Genomic DNA, 20074 nt, shown 5'->3' on the forward strand with positions numbered 1-20074 from the left:
GACGCCCCTGGGTTGACTTACCTAGGGAGACACAAGCTGGTTTTCTCCAATCCAGGCCCCATTCACCTGGATCAAAATGACACCAACTGCGGACCCATCGTGAACAGGTCAACCACCGGCAATCCTGCTGGTCCCTAAGCCTCTCACCCCAGCAATGGCATCTGTACAGCACTTCACAGTTTACACATCATTCCCATCATGGTCCAGGTGAGGAGCTGCAGCACTCCTTTCAGAGAACACCCATTTACAATCTGAGCAGAGGCACGCTGAGGGCTTTCGGGCTCTAATTCCATCTGTGATACCCTCTGTTGCCTTCTGGTGGCTGGGATTATACTCAGCAAATGTGGATGGACGGCTGTTCTTCGAGCTACTACAGAATGGAGGAAAAAGCAGTGGTATTAATGAAGATTCAATTGCTCCTTTGAAATGCATTTACTAATGAATAACTTTGCAGATCCAGTTAGATCAACACTAGGAACCCAGAAAAGAAAATCGGCCATGTAGTGAAGACCAGCTAAAGGCAGGTAAAATGGATGTTCTTTACGCAGACTTAGTGTCTAGGCAGTCATCACCTACTGGGAGTTTTCATCTGAAAATCAATGTTTTTTAGAAAGCATATGACATGACATTCAACCTCTGAACCAGCAGCTGCTGCTGAAGCCCACCAGCCAGCCTGTGTCAAATACCCCATGATGGGCACCTTGCTGCCTCTCCAGGAGAATATTTCATGTCTGCATAGATATGGTGGGTAGAAACTGCAGTGTGCAGTGATATATTTGCATAGATATGGTGGAACTGCAGTGTGAGGGTCATGAAAGAGCACAGGGTTGAAGGGAACATACCTCAGTGTCAGAGGAGAGGGCAGGAAGCTGTAAGGATACCACATAGGATTATTATATCCGAATTTTAGAATCGCTATTTTAATCCTGATGAGCAAATATGATGCCGCAGATACAGAAATGCTTACACAGCCTTCTCTGCTAGTGGAGTGGTGCTGGGTAAAAGTATCGTACTCATGGTTTCATTATTTTGTAGATAAAATTTGCTTCCTACTTTCCATTGACTTCCATTAGCTTCTTATGCAAAGCTTTAATTATAGTACATATAGTACACCCATCTTAGCTCCTCTACTAGAAAGTTTTTATCCACAAGGAATTGAAAATCATAATCTAGACTTGGTTGGTAGCAGACTGTATGTGGGAAGTCACGTGGAATTACAGGTTCATTAATTCGGTTTGTTACCATTTTGTGAGTATTGTGCCAGACTGCATATTCCTTCTAAGAAGTAATTACTTCTCCTATGTGACTGTAGACCCAACACTGAGCACACACAGTCCCTCACTAGCATGTGTTTGATGATTATTTGTAGAAAACTGTGTTGTATGTTGCACACTGAACAGGTGCTGAAGAATTAATACAATTAATAATGACCATCAAGCCAATGGTTTTATGTTAATAAAACATCATAATTTAAAGAGCACACTGCATTTATTCAACCCCAGAAATTATAACATCTTGACGCATGTAAAAATGTTTGTAGTTTTGAAGTGCTTTGAAAGACATTTATTTTTTTTAACAAGTGGAAAATAATGTTCTTTAAAAGACACTGAACTTTTAGTGGAAAATGGTATTACCAGAAGCATGTAACAATTTGTTGATCCTCTTTAAGAAATGGGATTTTGACTTAAAATATATACGCAGCACTGAATGCCAAAATGATGGGTACGCGTGGTTGGAATTAAAAGTGAGGTCTGCTTAAATGCATTCGGATGGTGTCTGAAGTTAAGAACGACCTTGAGAGGGGAGAGGGAGGGGTGTTGGGTCATTAGTGCTTCTGGAAATGAACTTCCTTGCTGGGTGAGGGGGTCTGAGTCAGTGGTCAGGACAGCCATTCAGACTGACAGTCCCCTGAACTTCTGCAGCTCCAGTGACAGGGACAGGAATGTGGTTGACTTGAATGTTCCTCAGGCAGCCAAAAAAGGATGTCCACACGGGAAGCTTCGGGGTTTTCAGATTCCCTGAAAGCAAAAGGAGGTGCATTTGATGGATCATTCTTACTTAGTGGAGCAAATGCTTTCTTAGTGGGGTGAGAGACAATCTTAGCGCAAAAGGTACCCCAGGTCTCAGGCCACCCCATCATCTCCTGCCTTAAGTGGGCACCCAAAACACACCCTGTTGTGATAAATCAACCACAAGGCTACTCTTCACATCCTTCAAAGGAGAGTCCACAGCCAAATCAACAGACAGCGACTCCGAGTTCTAGTGCTTTTTCATGGGCCATGGAAGCCTATAAAATTAACAACCAGACCATCTGGAAGGACATAAAACAATGAAGACTGACGAGGCTCTTTCCAGGCAAACTTCCAGTCTTGAACTTGACTCCATCTCAACCTGCCCGATTCCCCCATTCTGGCTCCACAAGGCTTAATAACTCACCATAACTAAGCGCCTGGAGGGGGAGAGACCAGTTTCTGAGGTCTTGTCTGATTCTTTGTGATACCAGGCTCCTAGGTTCATGTGGCCTCTTAAGAGAGGTTGATAAATACATCATCAGCTTGGGACATTAGGGAGCCACAGCCATGGGGCCTGGGCTGCTGGGAAATGGTCCGTTGCTGGCAATCGGGTTTCCCCACAAGCCGGAGAAAGGGCTTCACTGTCTACACAGTCCAGCAGATGGGTGCCCTGCTGATGAGCCGTGGGCGGTGGGGGCGTCGCGTTTGTTGGGTTAAGACGGACATGTTAAGCGTTGACAAGGGACATGGTGTAGGAGAAGTCAGCACGGGAGTTACCTGGCACGCCTCCAATGTATAGACGCTCCAGAGGGCGGGCCGGCGGGAAGGGGTGTCGTCCGGCCGTGTAGCTGTCCTCTGCGTCCAGTTTCAGGTGAAGGATGTGCTGTTTTATGGTGACTGGAGGGAAAGGAGGCGGTCAGATCTATCACCTGAGGAGAGCCCTGCCCACTGTGTAACGTTTACACCTGCACGTCAACGCTGGCTTCTTTCTAAGTCATTCCTGTCAGACCTGAGGGATTGCTGCTTGAGGAAATTCCATTGACCTTAACACAAATTCAACTAATTTCTCACCACCAGGTGCTGTTTAGGTGTTTCCACATATATTACAGAACTTACTCCTTACAATGAATCCATGAGTAAAATTATCATTCGTTTCCCAGATAAAAGACTATCCCCCTCAGCCACTGAGGAGCTTGACAAGTTGTTATAAACGGAACAAGCTGGGATTTAAGCCCCAGTTTCCTGTGCTCCAGAGGCCAATGCTTGGTTCCCATGATGGTTCTTTCCAAGAAGACACGGACTGACTTCTGAAAACTGACTCCAAAGACAGTGGCTTTTGACCCTCTAAATAAAACTCCTCCCACATTAAAAACCTTAGCCAACTGCGACAGAGTTAGCTTTTAGCCAAGAAAGTGTTAGTCGCTCAGTCGTGTCCCACTCTTTGCAACTCTATGGACTGTAGCCCACCAAGCTCCTCTGTCCATGGGACTCGCCAGGCGAGAACACTGAAGTAGGGATCTTCCCAACTCAGAGATCGAACCCGGGTCTCCTGCATTGCAGGCAGATTCTTTACCATCTGAGCCGCCAAGGAAGCCCCTGGTATTCTAGCCAATACATTTTAATATATCACCAAACGTATATGTGCAAGTTATTCATAAAATACCAGATTCAATTTGAGAGGCTGTGCCTGTTCTCTGTCAAGTGGTTTATCTAAATCTTCAGCATTAATATTAAATGGTTGTTGAAAAAATAAACCAACAATGAACTTTAACAATAGTAAGAGCAAACATTTACTGAGCACTTAGTTTATACGGGACACTGCTAAGCACTTTATATGCGTTATAATTTTCACAACCCTGGCAGGTGTATCACTATTTTTATCTCCATTGTGTTGATGAGAAAATTGAAGATAAAGAGAAATTAAGTAGCTTGCCCAAGGTCTTATAGGTAAGGGCTGAAACTGAGATCTGAACTTGGTTACTTCTGACTTTAGAGCCAAAATCTAAGTCACAATGTCATCCTACCTTGAAAAAAAAGCACAGCTTATCAGTTTGCTAGGCTTAAAAACAAAGAAACAAACAAAAAAACCCTCAAAGTGTTACAGAGAACTGGAGCCAAGCATTATGCAAATATGTCTGGGGCTGAGTGAGAAGGGACAGGTTCTCAGAATGTTCGCCTGGTGGGCTGACCCTGGTCAAATGCTAATGGATGGATGAACCGAGACCACGGTGGGACATTCCAGGTCTGGATGGGAAGGGAGACTGTTTCAGCCTGTGAACAACAGGCTTCTGAACATCATACCTGCCACCGAGTGCCACTGTCCATCACACAGAGCCTGCTTGGGTGTCACCGATGTCAAGACCTCACCTGCCTCACTGCCCACAGAGGCCGTGACCTGGAACACACATGCATTTCCTATTTCCTTCGGAAAGGCAGGTGGAGCCCATGTTCTGCCAAGTCCCTTCCCAGCCCTTGCACCCTGACCTCCCAGGAGCCCTTGAAATATGGGTGCCCCCACCCGTACCAGGTGGTCACATGGGGGCCAAGGCTACATAAGCATCTCTCTGCAGCATCCCTTTCAGGCATGTGAGCTGCAAACCCAGGGCCTGGCCTGAACCCGATGCCAAAGGCAAGGAGCCTTTCCTCTGACCCTCAACCCTGATCCCATCAGATCAACTCAAAAGTTACTGATTAGCCTCCAAGACCTGCCTGAGTTATTAGCATGTGATAGTAGGATTGTTTAGGAGGACATGTGAAATTTGGAAGGCAAAAATGCTGGCTGAGGCCTACACGCTGCTAAAAAGGCCAGCCAATTATGTAATTCCCTGAACATAGGCCTTCAGGAGGGTTCTCGTCCGAGGAATTCAGCAGGCTAACCAACAGAGTCTGCTCTGGGCACATGCCAGGGTCAGGCACTCAACGTGCTATAGTGCAGAATCCCGCATTCCCACTCTGGGCCAGGACCCTCCATGGGCTGAATCAAGGTCAAGGAAATGAGAGGACTGAAATAAGCATGTGGATAAATAATTTACATTTAATTTGCAGGTCCTCAGACAGTGCAGCCTCTTCTTGGGCAATTTTCAAGCTAAACAGTGTCACAGCTGTTAGTTAGGAAGGTTACGGGGTCTGGATTTTGTTTCAGGGGGACGGATGTTTTCCTATCCAGAAGCTCTCAGTGGAGGCATTTCCCAACCCCTCCCATGAAACGCAAGGCTTGTCTGCACCACTGTTAAGCACAGCTGCTCGTTCCTCTGGCCCACGAGAGGACTGCTCACACTTCACGCTGCAGCTTAATCAAAAAAGCATCCAAGAGTTTGGGCTACTATATTTTATCCTGAGAGTTTTCCCTCATGTTTAATAAACTGGAAGGATAGAGGTACAAGAAAATGGCATTATTATCAATCTTTGCCTTAAGGTCTTAATTGAGAGAAGCTTCCTGGAAGAATTTGGTTTTAAAGAGATTTTTTTGAAAAGGTAAGAGATGGACTTCGCTGGTGGTCCAGTGACTAAGATTTCATGCTCCCAGTGCTGGGGGCCTGGGTCCGATCCCACATGCCACAACTAAGACTCAGCGCAACCAAATAAATAAATAAATACGTTTTAAAAAGGTAAGAGGTAAATGTGGGGGTTAAAAATAAGATATGGAGTAGGCCTGTGAGTGATGGGAAGGATGGAGCAGCAGCATGCACTGAAGAAGGAATCCAGGAAAAGCTGAAGGAAGGCGGAATGCAAACCCGGTGATCAGCCTGACTGCAGGGAAAGGCCGGTGCGCCGTGTAGACAGGGTCAGGGGAAACTGACCCAGAGGACACAGGGCCACGGGCCTGGGTGTAACACAGTGTAGACAGCTGGTGAGAAAATCCATCTCGTGAATTCTGGTCCTGCCCTTATGAATAAAAGGAGAGACGTGACAAGGGTGAAGCGGAGGTGAGAAAAATGAAACTGTTTGCATACAGCAGCTTCTCTTCTGTTGGACAAAAGCCCTCAGATATAATAAGCATTATTCTCCACGTTTTAATTAGTTTTTCCCTTTTTTTGCCACGCCACACAGTATGTGGGATCTTAGGTCCTTGAGGGACTGAAACTGCACCCCCTGCATCGGAAGCTCAAAGTCTTCACCACTGGACTGCCAGGGAAGTCCTATTCTCTTTTTAAAGATAAAGAGAGTGAGTCTGAAAGAGGTTAAGTAAGGTCCCTAGGGCCATTTAACTAAGTGGTGGAGCTGAAATTCAGCCCAGTCTGTTTGCATCTGCCCAACTTTAAAGATAAAGAACAGAAAACATGACAACCAAATTACTTGCTAAACCAAAAGAGTAGCCCTGAAGTTATGTCTCTTAAACACGAGATCGGGTTCCACTCTACCATAACTTCACCTGCCTTGGTCTCCAGGAACAGAACGTGGTTCTTATACAGATTCACACCCGCTCCCATGTCATCAGAGGACCACGTACCTTTCCTCCTTCCATATAAACACATAAGTGCTGCCCGGGTTGACTTCCAATGTGAATGAGAATTCCAGTGAGGCTTCTCGGACGAATGCTGAAAACAAGCTTAAATTCTGGCCCCAGCGACACAGAGTTAGCTTTCAAAAGAAAATTAAGGAAACAGGTAACACATCATAATTCAAGAAAAAGGATAATCAAGGCTATGAAGATTGAAATGCTTCCAAACTGCTCCTTACCTAGGATGATATGACCTCCTTCTTGGGAGAAATAAATGCCTTTCTCCAAAGAGCTACCCAAGCACGGAGACACCCCAAAACTTGCAGAAGGGGTTTCCAGGGGTTTCAGATCCAACTGAAAGTTCCTCAGGCAGCCCACAAAGCTGTTCTGGGGGAGGCTCTACAATCAAGCAGAAGAGAAAGCAAACTGCATGACCCACAGCTCCCAGAAATGCACAGGTTGTTCAAAAAAGCAGGAAGGAGGGGGATCCATCCATCCTGCTTCCAAGAGTCAGGTGGGCCTGACCGGTCCATTCTGGCTCCCTCCATGGTGCCAGAAAACATGGATACCACGTGTCTCGTGGGTGGTCAAAGTTTGAAGGTATTGCTAAATCAAGGGGTGTGTGTGCAGAGAGCAGGGGCGGTGGAGATGGCTTCCTGGTGTGGAATCAAGAATAGAGGGGGTGTATTTGCAGCAATGTGGATGGCTGCTGCTGCTGCTAAGTCGCTTCAGTCGTGTCCGACTCTGTGCGACCCCATAGACGGCAGCCCACCAGGCTTCCTGTCCCTGGGATTCTCCAGGCAAGAACACTGGAGTGAGTTGCCATTTCCTTCTCCAATGCTTGAAAGTGAAAAGTGAAAGTGAAGTCGCTCAGTCGTGTCCGACTCTTAGTGACCCCATGGACTGCAGCCTACCAGGCTCCTCCATCCATGGGATTTTCTTGGCAAGAGTACTGGAGTGGGGTGCCATTGCCTTCTCTGGTGGATGGACCTAGAGATTGTCATATTGAGTGAAGTAAGTCAGACAGAGAAGGAGAAAAACCATATGACATCCCTTATATGTGGAATCTAAAGAGAAATGATACAAATGAACTTACTTACAAAACAGAAAGAGACTCACAGACTTAAGAGAACTTAGGGTTGCTGGGAGGAAGGGATAGATAGGGACTTTGGGATGAGCATGTACACACTGCTATATTTCAAATGGATAACCAACAAGGAGCTACTGTATAGCACATGGAACTATGTCTAATGTCTTATGGCAGCCTGGATAGGAGGGGAATTTAGGGGAGAATGGCTACATGTATCTGTATGGCTGAGTCCCTATCCTGTTCACCTGAAACTATCACAACATTATTAATTGGCTATACACCAATATAAAATAAAAAGCTCGAGAAAAAAGAATAGAGGGTACCCCAGGCCACCATCAGAGCTGCAACAAGGGGGAATTTCCACCTTGCAGTTCACAGATCTCCACATCTCTTTGCAGGTACAAAATACTTTAGAGTTTCATAAGCCTGTGTGATAGCTTAAGGCAGGGCAGCTGACTGAAAAAAGAGGCCAAAACATTCCCAAAATAATAAAGTGTAAAAAAGCTCCTACATTGTTGGGCCCGGTGCACCATCAATGATTCACAAATGCTGGAGGGGTTAAGATCAGACACAGGGGATGGGATCAAAGGGCCTGCGTGGAGCCCCACGGCTGCCCAGAGTGGGCCTGGAACAAGGGCTCCTCACTTGGGGCCTGGGGATGAGCTTCTGGGGTTCTCTGATCCCTTAAATTATATATCAGAAGTCCAGTGCATTTTCCCGGGGAGAGGAGCTATAACTTCCTTCAAGCTCTCCAAAAAGTTAATAAATTGCTGAATAAAATCCCTCAGCACTCTTGTGGAGTAAATGCCTTTAGGACTCTGACATCCTACAAGACAGATGCAAGACACAATCATTTTAAGGGAATCCCATGGCATTCTAGAGGCATGCGGTATTGGCGTCAACAACAGAGTACTGATTGGGCCTCCAGTGAAATTTCTAATTTCTTCAGATTTGCTGTCATGAACAATGATGAGCCTGTATCTGACATGATGCTCAGAGCCTCCAGGACAGGCCGTAACCTAACTTGGAATCCCCAAAGACTCTGTGTGTCTTGAGGTAGCCACTGGGGGACTGGATGTTGCCTGCCCTTTGAAAGGATGTGGAGGAGGGCGATCCAGTGGTTTCCCTCCTCGGGGTGAAGGAAGGCTGCAAACAGGACCTTGCATGCAAAGGATGTTGTAAGTGGGGTGCGACTGGTTGTGTCCGACTTTAGGATGTCGACTGTGATTTATCCAAGTCAAGAGAGCATCCAAATTGTGCCCCTGAATTGCTACCCTGTCCTGTGATTTCTCTGAGAAACAGGTACAGAGGCTGCAGAAAAACAAGCAATGAGTAACCTCCTTAGCAATTAACATGTTATCCATTATACATGTGTTACATTATATATGTATAGATTATACAGTATACAGTATATATGTAGAGGCTACATGTTATACATTATAACGTAGTAGATAATACATAAATTACGTTACATATTACTTGTGATACATATATAGCAGTTACTATATACAAAGAGTAAAACAGTACTTTGACTGGCTGGGGCTTTGGCCCAAACCCCAGTGTAAAACTCAAGTGGGCCAGGATGAGCCCTGTGGAGACATCACAGGTAAGGCCAGGTCAGCCTGACTGTCTAGAACCCACTCCGGCAGAAGTGCCCTGTTTTAATTAAGTCAATTTCCAGCCCAGAATGGAGTTTGATCCCTTCCCTCACACCAGAATGGGCACCCTCACACCAGAAGGGGTGCCCGTGGAGAGGGAAGGGGCAGGAGGGGCTGAGCGTCTGGTAGTGCATTTGCCAGAAGACAGTCCCTGGGCGGAACTGTTGACAGGCCCATGTTCACTTCGTGAGTGAAAAGGGCAAATCTGGGAGAAGAGTGATGGGTGGATTCGGCCACCCCAAGTAACCAGGGCCGTGAGCACTCTGGCTTCGTGGAGGAGATGAGGGAAGGGGCACCCACAGAGCTTAGCCCTGTGGCCACAGAGGCACGTGCCCCTCCTTCTGGGGACAGACAGACTGGTGACTTTTCCCTCAGCCCAAATTTTCCCCAAGATTGGTTCTTGGAATAATTTTATCTTATAACATGTTAAATAACATTAAAACACAGATTCGGTTTTTAAAATAATTTAAAGTATTTTGATACACCTGAATAAAACTTAGAAGGTGACATGTTCTCATCTATGGCTCCGAAGCATCCCTATTTACCTTTGGCTTCCCTGATGGAGCCGATCCCAGGTAAACTGGTGCTCTGAGGCTGATGGTGGAATTTCCAGGCAGATGTCCCTCCCGGGTCCTCAGACCATCCACAACCAAGCGCCCCTTGCCTCCATCTTGCCCAAATGTCACCTTAAGGATAAAGAAAATAAGTTAACTGTATTCTTACCTTCAACAGCTGGCATTGTAATTTATTAGTGGTCACAGGAATTAAAAAAAAAAAAAGTTTCTGTCCCTTCAAGTAGCTTTGAAAAAAATCAAGAGATTTTTTTCCCTAGTGTTTTTCATCATCCTTATTTTGTAAGATTATGTTAGGTATTAACCAGAGTGAGCTTAAAACATGAACTAAAAAAAGACTCTCATAAGTGAACAAAAATAAATAGCTGGCCTGGAAACTTAGACAAAAGACAAATAACTGGAGTCAAAGGATCATAAATAAATATACATCCATGCAACGCAGGGGAAGGAAGAGTTTGTGCAGAGCTGAGACAGGGAAAGCCACACGCTCCTCTGAGCAGGGGCCCTGGAGAAGAGACCGAGGGCTACTTCTTGTCTAACAAGAGCAGCAAATGTTTTCAACTCTGCTAAAAGTCAGGATCCCTGGACTCTGGTGTGGACTCTGCCACCTCATGGCTACCAGACTATTCACTAACGGCTCCCCAGTGTAAATGCCCAGCTGTGACTGCTGGCCTCCAGCGTCTTCTGACACCTGGGCGTGGATGTCTTACAGGCAACTGGATCGAAGGATATTCACAACAGAACCATTCTTCCCCAGCCACACCCACCTTCCCCACATCTTCTCATTCTCATCTCCACTACTGACCCCAATGCTGGTCCAAAATCACAGGACTCTGGGCTCTGCCTTCAGACACATCCACTCTCTCCCCCTCCGCCCTGGTCTCTTGAACCAAAGGCAACAGCATCCATCTGGTTTTCTACTTTTGCTCCTTTTTAAATGCTTCAGTTAAAGAGGGTTTTGAAAAGATAAAGCTGATCATGTAATGCTTTTTTTTTTTTTTAAGTTTTAGACTCTCTAAAAGCTTCAGATACTCAGAATAAAATCCCAAATCCTCACCTAATCCAGTGCTTAAATGACCTGGGCCTGCCTCATCCTGCATCCCTGGTGGCTCAGATGGTAAAGAATCTGCTTGTAATGCAAGAGACCTGGGTTCGATCCCTGACTTGGAAGATCCCCAGGAGAGGGGAATGGCAACCTACTTCAGTATTCTTGCCATGGAGAAGTCCATGGACAGAGGAGCCTGGTGGGCTACAGTGTATAGGGTCATAAAGAGTCAGACATGACTGAAGCAATTTAGCATGCATGCACACACTTGCCTTAAACTGCATTTCTTTAACCCCAGGATGCCTTTAGGCAAGAGCTGAGATGCTGAGGATGTGGGCCCTTATACCTGTGCTCTAGAGAAAGCATTCCAGACTCAGAGAAGGCTCTGGAGACCTGGAAATTGTCTTGAAGGAGAAAAATGGTCCAGGGGGCAAGGACAGGATCAAGCAAGGAGCAGTCCACAGAACTGTGAGGCGGGGAGGATGTGAAGCAGAGAGGAAAGCCCGTCTTGGCATCTAGGATGACATCCATGCATGGCACGTGCAGGAGTCTCTGGGCTGAGATGCTGGGTGCTCGGTGCCTCTAACCACACGCGCTCTCCCAGTGCTCGTGCCCTCCTGCCTGGAAGAATGCTGAGACTTCCGTCTTCAGCTACTGGCAGTGAACTTGGCCCCGGGGGAGGATCTAAGGCAGCCCCAGAGCTCACCGTGTGCCACTTCCCGTCATTGCACTTCTCTTTGCTTTTGAGTTTCAGTTTTTTCCCTTCTGCCCCCAGGGCAAAGACCAGCCGTCCTTTTGAAAGATAAAGAGCCATAAAGGAGCTCCTAGTCCCCGTATAAAACACGAGCCCTCTGGACGCTGTTGTCAGCACATCCACGGCAAACTGTGACCTGCAGGGGAAAGACAGCAAAAGGCAAAGAAGGAAAACAAGAGGTTTGTCGTGTTTCTCCAAATCTCTAAAGTCAGGAGAGAGGGTGAGGAGCAGCCCCCCACTACTCCATAATTTAAGTGAATAAACTAAGGCATGTAATTGATTAAACAACCTGTTTCTCTGGGAGTTTTTAAAAGCTTGTTTTTCAGCAGTTAAAAGTTTTGTTGTATAATTTCCTTATTGTGTTGGGGAATAAGAGGAAGTTTTATGACAACCTCAGCTAGCGATGTAAGTCCCAGTGAATGGCAAGGAAGAAGATGACCTACTTTAAAAAAAAAATCTGCATTTTAGAAAATTATGGTAAAATATACATAACATAAAGCTTAGCATCTTAACCATTTTTAAGAATACAGCTCAGAAGTGGTAAGTACCTTCACTGTTGTGCAGCAAATCTCCAGAACTCTTTTCATCTTGTAAAACTGAAACTCCCTACACATTAAACAACAGCTCTGTATTCCCTCCTCCCCGCAGTGCGTAGCAACCACCATTCTGCTTTCTGTCTCTAAAAATCTGACTGTTCTAGGTGTTTCATAGAAACAGAATCATACAATATTTGTCTTTTTGCAACTGTCTTATTTCACTGAGCAGCCTCAATCTTTAAACCCAATGAATATGCTTTCTATTTCATATACATGCAGGGAAAAGAAAGTTGCGAGGAAAAGTCAGGGAAAAACTTGAACAACAAGGATTCGAGTTAAGCATTTTCTTTCTGTAAGATATACTTAACACAGATGCACAGAAGTCCAGATCCACCTTCTCTTGCCCACCCTTATGTTTCTCAGACCTTAATACCTCACCTTTGATGGAACAGGAATTGAGCAAGCATCATGCAGTAAAAGCAGAGAGTTAAAGTTAATATTCCTTTGCATGATGGTTGCACATAGGCACATGTGGCTAAGCAAGCTTTACTTTCTATGCAAACTCACATCCATTCATCCATTTACTTATTCATTCAACAAATACTTAATGAGTGGGTCATATGTACAAGGCACCATGATGAGCTCTGAGAATGAAAGAATGGATGTTTCATTCTTGGACTGGTTTGTGGTGTGTAGATGCCCTGGTTGAGGTTTACTCGCTAAGTCATGTCCAGTGGACTGTAGCCTGCCAGGTTCCTCTGTCCATGGGATTTTCCAGGCAAGAATACTGGAGCGGGTTGCCATGCCCTCCTCCAGGGGATTTTCCTGACTCAGGGATGGAACCCGCATCTGTCTCCTGCATTGGCAGGCAGCTTCTTTACCTCCACCACCACCTGGGAAGCCCTAAGAAACAGTTACTGAATTGAATTAAATGGAAAATGTGGAGGCAGAATCAGGAAGTAGAAGAAATACTGACACTATTACATCTCTTTGCTTTTTAATACTGTGGGGCTGAGCAAACCTGGAGATGCACTTTCATTCTTCAGATTTGCAAGTTTCCTTGAGGGTAGAGTTCCTCAAAATGAAATAGAAATCTATATTTGTGAGATTAAACCGACCAGATGGTGACACTGCTCAGCATGTCTCTTCGTGTAGCTGCGTCTTAGTGCGGAGGTTTGGAGAACGAGGGTTAGCCAATTTGAGGAGGATATTAGAACTTGCTACAGAATTAAAGTACTTTACATATGTGTGCTTTGTTATTGGACTTGACATTTGCTTTCCAGCATTATTTCTTAAAGCAACTTTCTTTCAGAAAAGACTAACTGACTAACACCCCAAAAAGACATCAGTAGCTTCAAATCCTGGCATATTGTACTGCAGCTATGAGTCTTTATTGCTGAGGATTGGAAGGTAAGGCAGAGAGCAAAGAAGCATTTTTTTTACATTCACCCAGAGGTTAAAATGGTGGTGAAAGGGGAAGTCGCTCAGTCATGTCTGACTCTTTGCAATCAGTCCATGGAATTCTCCAGGCCAGAATACTGGAGTGGGTAGCCTTTCCTTTCTCTAGGGGATCCTCCCAACCCAGGTATCAAACCCATGTCTCCCGCATTGCAGGTGGATTCTTTACCAGCTGAGCCACTATGGAAGCCCAAGAATACTGGCGTGGGTAGCCTCCCCCTTCTCCAGCGGATCTTCCAGACCCAGGAATTGAACCAGTGTCTCCTGCATTACAGGCGGATTCTTTACCAACTGAGCTACCAGGGAAGTCCCTAAAATGGTGGTACAGGGTTTTAAAGCAGAGACCAAACTTGCTAGAATAGAAATCAGGATAAGAATGACAGAATAGTCCAAATCTTGCAAGATCCTGAAAATACACTCTGATTGCTACAGTATTGGGGACTAAAATAATTTTAAAATTCTATGTACTAAGGATTACTTTTTCCCACTTTCCCTTTAAGAATATTACTTTTTCCATTTATTGTATATAATTCAGTGTTGGATGGGAAGATGCCTGGGTTCAATCATCAGAGGAAGCCAGATAGGTCGCAGTGAATGTGCTGAGAAAGGATGCAGGAGAGAAGGGGCCATGGAGGGAGGGGGGAAGGCAAAGCTCTCGGAACAACCTCAGAGCTGGGGAAGCGGGGAGGGAGGCTGAAGGGTGGGGAAAGGGCAGTGCATGCAGCATCCCAGGGAGACTGCTGCCATCATGGTCAGCGTGAGTGAAAGAGCAGCGCTGGGGAGCGGGGTCGGCCCAGGAGGGGCAGACAGCTGAGAAGGTCACCACCTCTGCTGTCTGCCTGTCTCCCACTGACACAGCTTTGCCAAATCAGGGATCTCCATAATGTCCACGAGTCTACTGGAGTCTGAGCTGGGGGCTGAGGGTCACCTTCAGAGCTTGGCCTCTCCCCTTTTGGCTTTCACACACTCAGCCCCTCCCCTTCCGGCTTTCACACCTCCCTGAGAATCACACACTTGTTCACTGAGCCCTCCGAGGGCCAGCTCATTCCAACCTATGACCTCTCCTCCCTCCAAGCAAGACATTACCAACCCTATTTGACTGATGAGAAAACTGAGATTCGAAGAATTTGTGGAAACATGTGAGGCAGGTGTAATTATGCCACGTTTAAACGTGGTATAATTAGACAAGCTGAACAGCAGAGTATGGTGGCCTTGGAGTTGCCCCTCAGAGCTCTGTTCAGGAGACCCCACTGCTGGGGCACCGCCGTCTGGCAGCACCCAGCTGGCCCTCTTTCAGAACCGCAGTGGCACCCAGTGACTCCCAGCCACACATCAAGCTCAGCAGAAAAGAGCCAAGCCATTCTGCCAACACTGGTGATGATCTTTGCTTGCGATGCCCACCCGCCAGCCTGACTTCCTCGGAGCTTCCCTGCTGTCTGAGGCTCTTCCCACCTCTGTCTGCCTTCCCCTCTCCTTTCACAGTACCCCAGCCATGTCTTAGCTGAAGGCTCTCCCCACCAGCTCCTGCTCCCTCCTTTTATCTTCCAGAGGAACAGCCATTCTCTTGCACATCTAATCTCATCTTGATATCTGCACCCCCAGGACCTGAACTGGCTTGTGGCATGAGGTCACACAGTGAGCCAGTGGCTGAGCGAGTGGATGGAAAGCCAAGATGGGAAAGCCAGGTCTTTTTGACTTTCGGGCAATTCTGCCTCATAGATAAGTCACCAAAGAATTCTGGGCACAGTTTTATTTATGTCTCCTTCAAATTATATGAAAATGACAAGCCTCGCCTTTCTTTTTTTCCTGACACAATTAATATCTCTGCTCTTTCCCTCCTCCCCCAAAGTGATGCAACTTGTTAGCACAAAACGTCCCAATGTATTCTCTAAAGATGATGTTATCTGGCACCAAGTCTTCCTGAAAGAATGATTTTTCTCTGACTGTAGAATGCAGGAGAAGAAAGGTGATGTATCACAGAAATAAATAGCAGCTTTGGAAAGACATATCGGTCATATTTTTAGCACACTGTCAGTTCTAAACCAGAGCTGAACTGATTGTTTCAGGGTCTGAGCAGCACCTGTCACGTGTGCCTCTGGCCACATGGAGGAAGGCTGCTCCAGTGGCTGGGCTCTGTGTGCTGGGCAGGCCAGGACCTCTTTTCATAAACAAGGTTGTTCCCCACTTCACTGGACTTCCCACGTGGCTCAGCAGTAAAGAATCCTCCTGCCAAGCAGGAGACACAGGTTTGATCCCTGTGTCAGGAAGATCCCTTGGAGGAGGGCATGGCAACCCACTTCACTACTCTTGCCTGGGGAACCCCAAGGACAGAGGAGCCTGGCGGGCTACCGTCCATGGTTTCACAAAGAGCTGGACATGATTAAGTGACTAAACAACAACCAGCCCCTTCCTCAGTGGCGAGTGCCTGGCATCATGGCAGTTAGCCTGCCCTAGTGTAGAATCCTACATAGAGTCAGAGTCTGAGTTGGCGTGGGGCAAAAACATGAAATAATACCTGGATTTCAGCAACTCCTGGGGAAGCATGAATAGCAAGTGGCTCGTGGGACTGTCCCCAAACCGGAGGGCTCTGTGGCTGGTCTGGACGCCTGGAAGTGGTGGGCAAGACTGAGCTTCTCTCCATGCCTTTGAGCTCCTCGGGGAGATGGCTGGAGCATCCTGCAATGGCTGTGTGGGAGAGAAACCAAAAATCAGGACAGCTAATTATCTGGGGGAAGGGTGGAGAACGCCTGTCTAGCTAAGTGCCTTGCTCAGTTTTGACTTTTGATTCTAAGAGCTGAATTCAATAAGAATGAATTCATTCTGGGGAGGGTGCATGTTGCTCCCATCTTACACAGGTCTGTGGTACATGGTACCAGCAGGTATCCAGAGCACCTCCCCTTCCTGGGGGCTTGCTTCCCTGGTGGCTAAGACAGTAAAAAATCTGCCTGCACTGCGGAAGACCTGGGTTTGATCCCTGGGTTAGGAAGATGTCCTGGAGAAGAAAATGGCTATCCACTCCAGTATTCTTGCCTGGAGAATCCCATGGACAGAAGAGCCTGGCTGGCTACAGTCCATGGGGTCACAAAGAGTCAGACATGACTGAGCAACTAACATTCCTCTTCCTGGAGCTTCAGAAGACCCACAGTGGTTCTTAAGAGAAGAACCACAGTAGTTCTTGAGAGAGGTAGCATTCAACCATTTTTATCAAGAAAAACAAAAAAAAACCTTACATCAAGCTCATCTGATCGGGCTCCCATGAGTGGTTCTGAGTTCACCTCCCCCAGTCTCCTTTCTCCTCCAAACTACCCCTGCTCACCTGTTCATTGAGCCTCCCAAGTCCGTAGAGGGCACAAGTGAAGAGCACACATGACTATGAAGAGCACATTATCTGGGGCTCGACAGCCCCAATTGTTAACTCCAACTCTACTTCCTGGGTGCTCTCGGGCAGTCTTTTTAACCTAAGACTCAATTTCCTGACCTGTAAGGTTGGCATTTTATTCTGCTCTTTAGTGGTATGGTGAGAACTGAGACATGAGAGAACACATGTGCAAAGTGTCTGTACCTGTGAGTCTCACCAAACCCTGCTGCCTCCCAGGTTTGGGCTTCTCTTTGTGGAGCAACAAAATTCACTCATCTAAATTCAACCCAAACTCCTGACCCAGTCTGGCTATCCCCTCCTCCCAAAAGAACACCCCCAGCCCCTGATCTCAGTAGCAGGAAAAGTGCCTGCAGACCATTCATGTCCCTCTCAAGATCTGACAGAATGTGGTCCACTGGAGAAGGGAATGGCAAACCACTTCAGTATTCTTGCCTTGAGAACCCCATGAACAGTATGAAAAGGCAAAATGATAGGATACTGAAAGAGGAACTCCCAGGGCCAGTAGGTGCCCCATATGCTACTGGAGATAAGTGGAGAAATAACTCCAGAAAGAATGAAGGGATGGAGCCAAAGTAAAAACAATACCCAGCTGTGGATGTGACTGGTGATAGAAGCAAGGTCCAATGCTGTAAAGAGCAATATTGCATAGGAACCTGGAATGTCAGGTCCATGAATCAAGGCAAATTGGAAGTGGTCAAACAGGAGATGGCAAGAGTGAATGTCGACATTCCAGGAATCAGCGAACTAAAATGGACTGGAATGGGTGAATTTAACTCAGATGACCATTATATCTACTACTGTGGGCAGGAATCCCTCAGAAGAAATGGAGTAGCCATCATGGTCAATAAAAGAGTCCATAATGCAGTACTTGGATGGAATCTCAAAAACAACAAAATGATCTCTGTTCGTTTCCAAGGCAAACCATTCAATATTACAGTAATCCAAGTCTATGCCCCAACCAGTAACGCTGAAGAAGCTGAAGTTGAACAGTTCTATGAAGACCTACAAGACCCTTTAGAACTAACACCCAAAAAAGATGTCCTTTTCATTATAGGGGACTGGAATGCAAAAGTAGGAAGTCAAGAAACACCTGGAGTAACAGGCAAATTTGGCCTTGGAATACGGAATGAAGCAGGGTAAAGACTAATAGAGTTTTGCCAAGAAAATGCACTGGTCATAGCAAACACCCTCTTCCAACAACACAAGAGAAGACTCTACACACGGACATCACCAGATGGTCAACACCCAAATCAGATTGGTTATATTCTTTGCAGCCAAAGATGGAGAAGCTCTATACAGTCAGCAAAAACAAGACCGGGAGCTGACTGTGGCTCAGACCATGAACTCCTTATTACCAAATTCAGACTTAAATTGAAGAAAGTAGGGAAAACCACTAGACCATTCAGGTATGACCTAAATCAACTCCCTTATGATTATACAGTGAAAGTGAGAAATAGATTTAAGGGCCTAGATCTGATAGATAGAGTGCTGGATGAACTATGGACAGAGGTTCATGACATTGTACAGGAGACAGGGATCAAGACCATTCCCATGGAAAAGAAATGCAAAAAAGCAAAATGGCTGTCTGGGGAGGCCTTACAAATAGCTGTGAAAAGAAGAGAAGCAAAAAGCAAAGGAGAAAAGGAAAGATATAAGCATCTGGATGCAGAGTTCCAAAGAATAGCAAGAAGAGATAAGAAAGCCTTCCTCAGTGATCAGTGCAAAGAAATAGAGGAAAACAACAGAATGAGAAAGACTAGAGATCTCTTCAAGAAAATTAGAGATACCAAGGGAACATTTCATGCAAAGATGGGCTTGATAAATGACAGAAATGGTATGGACCTAACAGAAGCAGAAGATATTAAGAAGAGGTGGCAAGAATACACAGAAAAACTGTACAAAAAAGATCTTCATGACCCAGATAATCACGATGGTGTGATCACTCATCTAGAGTCAGACATCCTGGAATGTGAAGTCAAGTGGGCCTTAGAAAGCATCACTATGAACAAAGCTAGTGGAGGTGATGGAATTCCAGCTGAGCTATTTCAAATCCTGAAAGATGATGCTGTGAAAGTGCTGCACTCAATATGCCAGCAAATTTGGAAAACTCAGCAGTGGCCACAGGACTGGAAAAGGTCAGTTTTCATTCCAATCCCAAGGAAAGGCAATGCCAAAGAATGCTCAAACTACCGCACAATTGCACTCATCTCACATGCTAGTAAAGTAACGCTCAAAATTCTCCAAGCCAGGCTTCAGCAATACATGAACCGTGAACTTTCAGATGTTCAAGCTAGTTTTAGAAAAGGCAGAGGAACCAGAGATCAAATTGCCAACATCCGCTGGATCATGGAAAAAGCAAGAGAGTTCCAGAAAAACATCTATTTCTGCTTTATTGACTATGCCAAAGCCTTTGACTGTGTGGATCACAATAAACTGTGGAAAATTCTGAAACAGATGGGAATACCAGACCACCTAACCTGCCTCTTGAGAAATCTGTATGCAGGTCAGGAAGCAACAGTTAGAACTGGACATGGAACAACAGACTGGTTCCAAATAGGAAAAGGAATATGTCAAGGCTGTATACTGTCACCCTGCTTATTTAACTTATATGCAGAGTACATCATGAGAAACGCTGGACTGGAAGAAACACAAGCTGGAATCAAGATTGCTGGGAGAAATCTCAATAACCTCAGATATGCAGATGACACCACCCTTATGGCAGAAAGTGAAGAGGAACTAAAAAGCGTCTTGATGAAAGTGAAAGTGGAGAGGGAAAAAGTTGGCTTAAAGCTCAACATGCAGAAAACGAAGATCATGGCATCTTGTCCCATCACTTCATGGGAAATAGATGGGGAAACAGTGGAAACAGTGTCAGACTTTATTTTCCTGGGCTCCAAAATCACTGCAGATGGTGACTGCAGCCATGAAATTAAAAGACGCTTACTCCTTGGAAGGAAAGTTATGACCAACCTAGATAGCATATTCAAAAGCAGAGACATTACTTTGCCAACAAAGGTCTGTCTAGTCAAGGCTATGGTTTTTCCTGTGGTCATGTATAGATGTGAGAGTTGGACTGTGAAGAAGGCTGAGCGCCGAAGAATTGATGCTTTTGAACTGTGGTGTTGGAGA

At 45.9% G+C, this 20074-nt stretch overlaps 1 protein-coding gene across 7 annotated transcripts in view; it reads right to left on the reverse strand.

Annotated features, from left to right (window-relative positions):
* Positions 1-1469: 1469 nt before the first annotated feature.
* The window catches only part of LAMA3 (laminin subunit alpha 3), a 249672-nt gene continuing 231067 nt past the window's right edge, over positions 1470-20074 (reverse strand). For all 7 annotated transcript variants that reach the window (XM_070778824.1, XM_070778825.1, XM_070778826.1 and 4 more), the window contains 8 exons: positions 16082-16251; positions 11525-11708; positions 9747-9887; positions 6693-6852; positions 6463-6593; positions 4314-4407; positions 2790-2909; positions 1470-2018 (listed from right to left, as the gene is read on the reverse strand). In XM_070778824.1, coding sequence (XP_070634925.1) covers positions 1873-2018; positions 2790-2909; positions 4314-4407; positions 6463-6593; positions 6693-6852; positions 9747-9887; positions 11525-11708; positions 16082-16251 — 1146 coding nt within the window. In that variant the 3' untranslated portion in view covers positions 1470-1872. The remainder of the gene's footprint in view (positions 2019-2789; positions 2910-4313; positions 4408-6462; positions 6594-6692; positions 6853-9746; positions 9888-11524; positions 11709-16081; positions 16252-20074) is intronic.

Source organism: Bos indicus, chromosome 24, assembly GCF_029378745.1.
Source record: "Bos indicus isolate NIAB-ARS_2022 breed Sahiwal x Tharparkar chromosome 24, NIAB-ARS_B.indTharparkar_mat_pri_1.0, whole genome shotgun sequence".
In the NCBI taxonomy this organism is placed as follows: domain Eukaryota; kingdom Metazoa; phylum Chordata; class Mammalia; order Artiodactyla; family Bovidae; genus Bos; species Bos indicus.